This window comes from Nematolebias whitei, chromosome 13 (genome assembly GCF_014905685.2).
Source record: "Nematolebias whitei isolate Nwh7 chromosome 13, NemWhi1, whole genome shotgun sequence".
Classification (NCBI taxonomy): domain Eukaryota; kingdom Metazoa; phylum Chordata; class Actinopteri; order Cyprinodontiformes; family Rivulidae; genus Nematolebias; species Nematolebias whitei.
The window spans coordinates 39,730,204-39,740,852 of record NC_056510.1 but is presented as its reverse complement, the minus strand read 5'-3'; the positions used below and the strand labels follow the sequence as shown (position 1 = coordinate 39,740,852).

Below are 10,649 nucleotides of genomic sequence, written 5' to 3'. Positions count from 1 at the left end.
ACATTTTATTGTTGGATGTAACTGGGACCCTGTGTACATAATTTCGCTCCACCACATGTACCACATGAGGTGCGAATGACAATAAAGAAACTCTGACTCTGACTTTTCTTGTTAAATTTCTTAAAAACGAGCAGCGTTCCTCCGTCCTGATTTCCTCCCTCTGCACACTCCCTGCGCACCGAGGCAGCAGAACTATTTTTGAAATTCAGCTGATATGACCAGGAAAGTGCATTTTCTAAGGAATAGTTCAACTGAGACACACCTTTGCTATAATGTTGAGCAAACAAATAATTTCTTTAGGTGGTAATTTAGTTAAATTTTAAAGAAATGCAGCGGCTCTTCCCTCTGCGCGTGCACACTTTGCAGAACCTCAGCAGCGAAACCATTTTTGAAATTCAACTGATTTGACCATTAAAGCACATTTTTTAAGGAATAGTTCAACTGAGACACACCTTTGCTATAATTTTGAGCAAACTATTGTTTTTAGGTGTTTATCGTGTTAAATTGCAAAGAAATGCTGAGGCTCATCCCTCTGCGTGCGCCTGCCACTTCCACGAATCAGGTTTTAAAATACAGCTGATTTGACCATCAAAGTGCATTTATTAAGTAAAAGGTAGACTGAGACACACATTTACTATAATTTCGAGCAAACAATTAATTGTTTTTAAGTGTTAATCTTGTTAAATTCTTGTTAAAGTCCTCCCATGCACGCTCCCACGGCTGCCATTTGGCAGCCCATCAATTTTTGGCACAACACTGGCCTACATTTCAAGTTTCGGTCCACATTTCCGGGTTGTCAGCGGTGACATGTAACAAACGCGATGCGCCAGCGGTGACGCATAATAGATGCGACGTATACAGCGAAGCGACAAATTTATGGATTTTTCCACTTGTTTAGACATATTTGAACTGATGCGACGTATGGGAAGTGCAAAGTGTACAGCGGAAAATACGGTATTCTGTTTGTTTAGAACCAGATTCAGATCATGCCTCCTGTTACAGAACCACTCCATCAGGTTCTGGTGATCAACCCAGAATGTCAACCCAGATGGTCAAAGCAGATGGCCGCTTGTCCTGAGCCTGGTTCTGCTGGAGGTTTCTTCCTTTTAAAAGAGAGTTTTTCCTTTCCACTGTTGCCATTGTGCTTGCTCAGGATGAGAGACTGCAACAAAAGTGAAGATTCAACGTGCCTGTTGGCTTCCTTAGATAAAGAACTTTACTAATTGGCTTTTCTATGTATGTGACTTTTCCTGTAAAGTGCCCTGGGACAACTTTGTTGTGATTTGGCGCTATAGAAATAAACTGGATTGAATTGAATTCTGTAATGTTGTCCAATGAGTCTATGAGGAGTTCTTTAAGTCTGGTGACCTTCACCCACTTTCTTTGACCAACTGTTGGACACTCCAGCAACTACCTGATGACACTCCTCTCAACCCCATGATGCCATCACTTATCCTCTCTGGTTATTGTTTCAGACATGCCAGCTCCTTGTAAATCTGGTCTGCATGTGCACCAAACTATGTATGTTCAAATTCAACTATTCCTTCTGGGTGCTGATCCTTTTGATCAGGGAGCGGTCAAGTCTTTTCTTGTTCTCTCAGTTTCCTCTTACCAGAAAATGTCATCCACAGCTCGCCTCGCAGTGACTCTGGGATCCCCATGGCAACCAGCTTCTGGATTTTCTCTGTGCGAAACATGTGGACGCCACGGCCGAATTCTGAGAAATGATCCTCCCACAGTTGCTCCTTCACGGTTTCCATGTTCTGACAACAAATACACAGATAAACGTCAATGTACGATTCTGAAATACTACTTAGGAATTTTTGTTAATTTTTTATCAATTTGACTCAGTCTTAGGTAGCTAGACTCCACCCACTTTGTTTCCATCCGTTCCTGGCATGTTTTGGTTGAAGGCCGTCATGAGAGCTTCACTGTTGACTGTGTTACGCAGGACCTGCTCCTCTATCTCCTCCTCATCAGAGAACCCCGTATCATAGTAGAAGGTATAGTAGGGTGTTGGAGAGCTCTGATGACAATCACATCAAAAAAGAAAAGTTTAACTGAAAGAGAATCAACCATACATGTAAAAAGCAGGTACGGGACATGGACGGATAAAAGTTCACATTTCCTATGAATAAATTTGTGTACATTTTGTGTCATCTTCTAAAAAAAAAAAACACTTGAGTCTCAAGGCAGTCAAGTTTGAATTTCCCATTTCTCAATTTTAATGATAATATAACAACTGAAACTCTTAAGGTCCTGTTAGCATGCTAAACTACCTGCAACATCACATCATCCACCGCCTTTCATGACAGATTAAAAAACAAAAGAACATTTTATGTTGAGAAATGTCAAGAGTTATGACCATTTATCCCAAATCTTGAAACAAACAAAACAAACAGTTATGCAAGATTTGCAATTCATTCATTCAAGTTTATTTGAACAAGGACAGTACATTAAACAATGTTACAATGTTAAAAACGAAGCAACCATTGTTTTGTACGAAGGTTTTCTAGCCACAGGCTAATTTGTAAGCCCAGTCCTTGGTTGGACTTTTTTATAAAAACAGCTAAAATAATCCCCATGGGGCTCAGTGTTCACAGATTTGGTTTTGTTTCAACCATTTTTTTCACCTGGGAATTAAAAACTCTAAGATCAATCCATCCATCCATCCATTATCTTTACCCGCTTATTCCATTTTGGGTCACGGGGGTCGCTGGTGCCCATGTCCAGCAATCACTGTGCGAGGGGCGGGGTACACCCTGGACGGGTGGCAAGTCCATCACAGGGACACATAGAGACAAATGAGACAAACAACTTTTCACTCTCTCACTCACACCTAGAGACAATTTAGAGTTACCAATCAGCCTAACATGCATGTTTTTGGTCTGTGGGAGGAAACTGGAGCACCTGGAGAAAACCCATGCATGCACAGAGAGAGCATGCAAACTCCACCCACAAAGGCCCCTGGACCGGGGTTTGAACCAAGGACCTGCTCGCTGAGAAGCAGCAGCTCTACCAGTTGTGCCACCGTGCTGCCCAACTCCAAGATATGTTAATGTTTTTATTGCTGATGGTAAACTGTTCCAGATATGAGGGCCTTTAAATGAGAAGGAACATTGACCAAATGATGTTTTGTATTTTGCAGGTTTGCAGTCTCCATCAACTGCACCACTTGTTGCAACTCCTGTGCTGCTGACTTTTAAAATCATTCTGCTCACCAGCTCTGGGACAAGACCATTAATGCATTTAAAAGTCAATTTTAAACAAGAATTTTTTTTTTTAATCGTCACCAAAGCTTAAGAAATTATATTTCTCCAGTATTTTACAGTGGTGCCACTTCAATGGTTTTTGGTCTAAAACTTTCAGTGCTTGTGAAAACAACATCGTCATAGGTTTTAAAGCAGATTGAGTTGCTTGGCTCCAGACAGTGACACAGTATGAGAAATGAGACAGAATCATGGCATGTAGGTACAACTGAGCAGATTTTCCAAATAAACATGATCTTATAAAACAAAAACAATTTAGGTTTGTCTTCATGGTTTTAAACACTTTTCTAATGTGAGCCTCAAAGTTAAGATGGGAATCTAGAATGACACCCAGATATTTAAACTCATCCACTTCACAATGTGGAAGTTATCAATGACTCGACTACTACCACACCAATTTTTAAATTAATATCTGGACAGCTGACAAGGTTAGAGCCTTTTCTGTGTTTGCCTAGTTCAGTCAACTGGGGAGGCCATCTTAAATTGAGTTGACTCCAAAAGTTAAGTAAGTAAGTAAGTAAGTAAGTAAGTAAGTAAGTAAGTAAGTAAGTAGGTAAGTAGGTAAGTAGGTAAGTAGTAGGTAGGTAGGTAGGTAGGTAGGTAGGTAGGTAGGTAGGTAGGTAAGTACGTACGTACGTAAGTAAGTACGTAAGTAAGTAAGTAAGTCAATTTTATTTATATAGCACCTTTTACAGGTCAGATACCACAAAGTGCTCTACAGAAAAGATAAAAGGTTAAACAACATGTGTATGACATAAGAAAATATAAATCTAATTAAAAGCCAATCTAAACAAATGTGTATTCAGCTGCTTTTTAAAAGTTTTAAGAGAATCAAGGCAGCACAAAGTCAGAGGCAATGCATTCCACAGTCTGGGGGCCACAGCCCTAAAAGCTTTATCCCCTCTGGTATTAAAATGAGTCCGTGGGACCATAAACAGCCTTTGACTGGAAGATCTGAGGCTCCGAGAAGAGGAGTAGGGTTCTAAAAGGTCAGATATGTAGACCGGGGCTTGATCACTCAGGGCTCTAAAAGTAAGAACTAAAATCCATCCACCCATCCATCCATTATCTTCCGCTTATCCGGGGTCGGGTCGCGGGGGTAGTAGCCTAAGTAGGGAGGCCCAGACTTCCCTCTCCCCAGTCACTTGGGCCAGCTCCTCTGGGGGAATCCCAAGGTGTTCCCAGGCCAGCCGAGAAATATAGTCCCTCCAGCATGTCCTGGGTCTTCCTCTGGGTCTCCTCCCAATGGGATGTGCCCGGAACACCTCACCAGGGAGGCATCCAGGAGGCATCCTAACCAGATGCCAGAGTCACCTCAACTGCCTCCTCTCGATTTGGCAAGATGGCTGTGTTCAGAGCAGTTGCAGCTTCACAGGCTCCCGATACTATCCCAGCTTTTAGAAGTTTTGATATTGACTCTGTGCCTGACTCCGCACGATTTATGCGTGTGAACTATAGCCAAACCGAACTGATGAGAATAGGAGCGGATTTGCCACAGAATAGAGCAGAAATCAGCAACAAAATCAAAACTATGCTCGGAAGAATGCAGATCTTAAAGTCATCTACCTGGAAGCTGCAGCAGAGGCGTTCCAGAAAGCAGAAGAGGAAGCGCTGCTCCCGGCTTAAGAGGAGAGGATGCCGGGCAGAGGTTATGGTGAGCTACGAGCTAAAGCTAAAGCCGGAAAACTCCCCATGCCGTCTCTCTTTCTGTCGAACGTCCGCTCGTTGGACAACAAGATGGATTTACTTCGTCTCGAAGAGATGAAGAAGTGTGCGGTGCTTTGCCTCACAGAAACGTAGATTACAAGTGAAACGCCGGATACAATCTTCCAGCTGGATGACAGACTTTTTTTCGAGCAGACCGCTGCAGCGAGCTAACGGAGAAATCACGGGGAGGCGGAGTATGCATTTACGTGAGTAAAAGTTGGTGCACGAACTGTACTGTTGTAAACAGCTCATGCTAGAAAGCTTTGGAGCAAATAACAGTAAAATGTCGGCCTCTTTATCTACCCGGTGAGTTCACAGTGACTTTCATCACGGTTATTTACATTCCGGACGCTAATGCTAATGAAACACTACTGGAGCTACATGATATAATCAGCTCACTGCAGAACAAACACCCTGAGACACTTTACGTGGTAGCCAGAGACTTTAATCACGTGAATCTAAAGGACTGTCTCCCAAGCTTTTATCAACGTGGCAATTCCAACACGTGGAGACAACACGCTGGACCGTGTTTACATGAATGTAAAAGATGCATACAAAGCTGAACCCCGTCCCCAACTAGGACTGTCAGACCACATCTCAATCTTCCTGGGGCAGCTGTGGCTGAGTGGTTAGAGCAGTTGTCCTCCAATGCAAGAGTTGGGGGTTCGAACCCCACAGCAGTCACATGCCGAAGTGTCCCTGGGCAAGACACTGAACCCCTTGTTGCCTCGGATGTGTGTGCCATCGGTGTATGAATGTGATCTAAAGCACTGAGTAGTCTCTTTAGAAAGATTTGTTCAATTAGCTTTGTAGAGATCTAGTAGAGTGCTGTATGAATGGGTAAATGAGGCACAGATGGTAGTGTAAAGCACTTTGAGTATCTCAATAAGATAGAAAGGCGCTATACAAGTACAGTCCATTTACCATTTACCATTCCTGGCTCCTGCATACATGCCCCCGCTGAGACGCTCCAGACCGGTACAAAAGAAAGTTAAATGTTGGATCCAGGACAGTGGCCCCATACTGAGAGACTGTTTTGATCAAATAGACTGGCAGGTTTTCAGAGAAGCTGCTGAAAATGGAGGATCGCTTGATCTGGACCAATACACATCCTCAGTTCTGGGTTACATTAGTACATGTACTGACACAGTCTCCACTATCATATGTTAAAAGTAATGGTGATAATGGTTCTCCTGCTTGTCGTCTCGCTGCTGGATTCAGCTGAAGGACTGTTGAAGCCGTGAGGCTGATCTTCTGGCGTCGGGTCTGTGGGCGGTGGCTGCTGGTTGACGGCCTGCCTTCGAGGGCCTGGTGGACCTGGGTGCTGTGTGTCGGCTTTCGGCTGTCGAGTCTGGGGCTGCTGCTGTTGTGAGGAAGTGCGGCGGTGTGGGAGACTGTCGCCGTTGGATCCGCGTTCCTGTTCGGAGCCGAGTTACCGCCGTGGATCCTGGGAGAGTCTGGGGCTGTGGTGTCTGATTTCCTGGAGTCGGACGTCCGGAGGCTGCTGGGCTGCGGTGGAAATCGAGGCGCTGGTTGGATCCGTGATCTGACATTGGCTCTTGGCTAACGACTTGATAAACCACGGCCATCGGGCAGGTGGTTTTGTGAGTAATGGCAAAATCCAAACTAAGAAAACATGATTTGACTGAACAAAACTCTGACGATATGGAAGAAATACGGAAATCTCTGAACTTTATGAGTTCAGAACTTGTGAAACTTAACATCACAACAGGAACTCTTGATGGGTTTGTTTGAAGAAGTCAAACAATTGAAATTACAAATAAATCTCAAAGATAAAAAAAATAGTGGAACTCGAACAAAGGATTGACGACTTGGAACAGAACTCTAGACAAGATAACCTCATTATAACTGGACTGGAGATTAAAAATCGTTCATATGCAAAAGTCGCTGCTGGTGAAGGAATTACTGAAGATGCAACTCCAATGGAACAGATGACTTTAGAAGAACAGGTGTTCTCCTTTTTACAAGACAGGGAGATTGATATAAATCATGAAGATATTTCTTTGTGTCGCACCTTATCCAGCAAATCTGAAAAATCTAAACCGGTTGTTGTTGTAAAATTCATTAGCAGGAAATCAAGAAATAGTGTAATCATGCAAGCAAAAAAACTAAAGGGAACAAAAGTTTACATAAACGAACATTTAACAAAAAGAAATGGAAATATTGCCCGTGAACCTAGGTTGTTAAAAAAACAAAAAAAATAGTTGCGACATGGACAAGAAATGGAAAAATCTGGATTAAAGCACAAGGATCGCAAGCAAAACTAATAAAAGAACTGAAGGATTTGGAAAAATTTAGATGAGTCTAGAAGATGACTAATTATAGGTCTTCAAAGTTTCTCCACATTAAAGTAGATAAAGTGAATAACCTGATGAACAAATACACTGAATTATGATGACATACGATAAATCAGAATTCAAAATATATAATGTTGAAGAGGTGATAGATAGAAATTTTTTTCCAGTTAATAAAGACAGTAAATATTATAATGAAGAACAGTTTAACGATGTAAACATGGCAGATGAAGGTCTTTCCATTGTTCACCTGAATTGTAGAAGTATAAATGCAAATATCTCCTACATATTAGATTATTTCAAAAGATTAAATAAAACTTTTAAAATAATAGCATTATCTGAAACTTGGCTTAATGATGAGAATATGGATAGTGCATATGTTGAAGGGTATGAATTACATCATATGAACAGAAAAAATAAAAAAGGTGGAGGAGTAGCTCTATTCATAGATAAGGAAATAAAATGTGAAGTAATCAGTGAAATGTCTACAATTGTTGATAATATGATGGAAATGATAACAATAGAAATAATTAATAAAAATGGAAAAAACATTATAAGTTGTGTATATCGATCACCATGCTCAAAGATAGAAATGTTTACCGATAAAATATTGGAGTTACTAGTAAAGAGAAGAAATAAAAAAGTTTTTTTATGTGGAGACTTCAATATTGATTTAGGAAATAAAACTGATTCAAATAACATCAGTACATTCATAAATTCAATGTATAGTTCAAATTTTTATCAGTTAATATCAAATCCAACAAGAATCACAACTCAAAGTGCAACAATAATTGATAATATCTTCACAAATATAACAGATGGTGATATGGTGAGTGGTATTTTGATGACTGATATTAGTGATCATTTACCTGTGTTCACTATTTATAAAAACGATGTCAGTATATCAAAAATACTTATAAGAAAGAATAAAATAATAAACATCCAAAAAAGCATTAGATAAATTTAAAGATGACTTAGCTAAACAAAATTGGGAAGAAGTGTATACAGACGATGTGAACAAATCTTATGATAAGTTTATGAAGATTCTTGAAGTATTGTATAAAAAAAATTGTGTGCAAAAAAATTTTATAAAGAAAAATAGAGTTGATCATCCATGGATGACTAAAGGATTGAGAAACGCATGTAAAAAAAAGAATCATCTGTATTCTTGTTTCCTGAAATCCAGAACTCAAGAGGCTGAAGATAAATATAAAAAGTATAAAAACAAATTAGTAGGGATTATAAGGAAACATAAGAGAGAATATTATAGTGAATTATTACACAAATGTAGTGGTGACATGAGGGCAACATGGCGAGTAATGAACAATGTTATAAAAAAAACACAAGGATAATATGGGACTTTCACAACATTTTGTGGAAAATAATGTGGAAATTCATGATGAAAATGAAATCGTTAATGGATTTAATAATTATTTTGTAAATGTTGGGTCTAATCTTGCAGCTTCAATTCCTAAAGTGGATAAAAACGTGAGTTATTTAATCAATGGTTGTGTAAACAGTATGTTTCTAGATGGAACTGACAAAGAAGAAATAATGAAGGTAGTTCAAAAATTTACTGACAAAAGATCTAAAGATTGTGAAGACATGGATATGATGGTTGTGAAAGAAATAATGGGTCATGTTATTGAGCCATTCACATATATCTGTAATTTATCATTTTCAAAAGGAATATTCCCTGACAGAATGAAAATAGCTAAGGTAGTTCCTCTTTTTAAAAATGGTGAAAAATGTATATTTAGCAACTATAGACCTATATCTTTGTTGCCCCAATTTTCAAAAATTCTTGAAAAATTATTTGTGACCAGATTAGATACATTTCTTGATAAACATAATATTTTAAGTAATAGTCAGTATGGTTTTAGATTCAAAAAATCAACATTCTTGGCTCTTATTGAGTTGATAGAACAAGTTACTACAGCGATAGATCAAAAACAACACTGTATAAGCATATTTGTTGATTTTAAAAAAGATTTGACACAATTGACCACACCATTCTACTTGAAAAATTGAAACAATATGGTATTAGAGGTCCAGCTCTACAGTGGATATCTAGTTATCGGAGGGACAGAAAACAGTTTGTACAGATTGATGATGTAAGCTCTAATCTATGCAGTATCTCATGTGGAGTAACTCAAGGTTCAGTACTTGGACCTAAGTTGTTTATTTTATACGTAAATGATTTAATTGAGGTGTCTGGTATCCTCAAATGTGTTTTATTTGCTGATGATACCACATTCTTTTGTTTGGGTAAAAACTTGGAACAGATGTTTGAGTTGATGAAGATGGAGTTTGTTAAAATACAAACTTGGTTTAAATTAAACAAATTATCATTGAATGTTGCTAAAACTAAATTTATGATATTTAGTAAAAAAAAGATAACTGTGGATTTTCCTTTCAAAATTGATGGTGTTGAGATATGTAGAGTGAATGAGGTAAGGTTTTTGGGTGTAATTATTGATGATAAACTGTCATGGAAACAACACATAAATTTTGTAAAAACTAAAATATCTAAGTCCATGGCAGTACTGTATAAAGTATCTTTTGAATGATAATGCTTTGTGTTTGCTGTATAATACTTTTATAGTCCCGCATTTAATTTAATGTGTTGATGTTTGGGGAACAGCTTGTAAAACTATAACTAAGCCTCCAAAAAAGTTCAATCTGGTCCTCTGGACATTCAAAAAAACAAAAGCAAAACAAAGCAAAAAAAAAATAAAAAAATTTAGAAATGTTTCGTCTCTCATCCAAGAGACTTCCTCAGTCTGAGGTGCTGTTTTCAGCTCAGTCTCTTGAATAGCACCTTCTTAGAGAGGATCAACCAGTTTGCTGCTGACAACCAAAACCAGCTGATCACATGCTCAAGAAGGACCATCAGCCTAACAATGGGTCATTAGCACACTGATGGCTGTTTACTACTCACAGAGGGCTGAGTGATACTAGCAATCACAGCATTGTAAGAGGGGGACAGTTGAACCCGGAGGCCTCCACCCCTGTTTAATGATGGACGATTTCTTTTCACAAAGATGGCCTCCTTTACTCCTCTCTCAAACCATCGTTCCTCTCTGTCCAGGATGTGAACATCTTCATCCTTGAAAGAGTGACCACTGGCCTGGAGATGAGTGTAGACCGCAGAATCCTGGCCTGATGATGTTGATCTTCTGTGCTGGGCCATCCTTTTGGCCAGTGGCTGTTTAGTTTCCCCGATGTAAGACTGATCACAGCCCTCTTGACGCTTAACAACATACACAACATTACTCTGTTTGTGCCGGGGGACTGGATCTTTGGGATGAACCAGTCTTTGCCGTAATGTATTTTGGGGTTTAAAAGCCACTGGGAT

At 39.4% G+C, this 10,649-nt stretch overlaps 1 protein-coding gene across 1 annotated transcript in view; it reads right to left on the bottom strand.

Moving 5' to 3' along the window:
- Positions 1-10,649, bottom strand: part of LOC119419397 (TBC1 domain family member 8) — a 166,521-nt gene that overhangs the window by 67,827 nt on the left and 88,045 nt on the right. The window contains exons 11-13 of the mRNA XM_037686706.1: positions 6,207-6,505; positions 1,877-2,026; positions 1,613-1,763 (exon numbers count right to left, since the gene is read on the bottom strand). Of these exons, the coding sequence (XP_037542634.1) occupies positions 1,613-1,763; positions 1,877-2,026; positions 6,207-6,505 (600 nt within the window). The remainder of the gene's footprint in view (positions 1-1,612; positions 1,764-1,876; positions 2,027-6,206; positions 6,506-10,649) is intronic.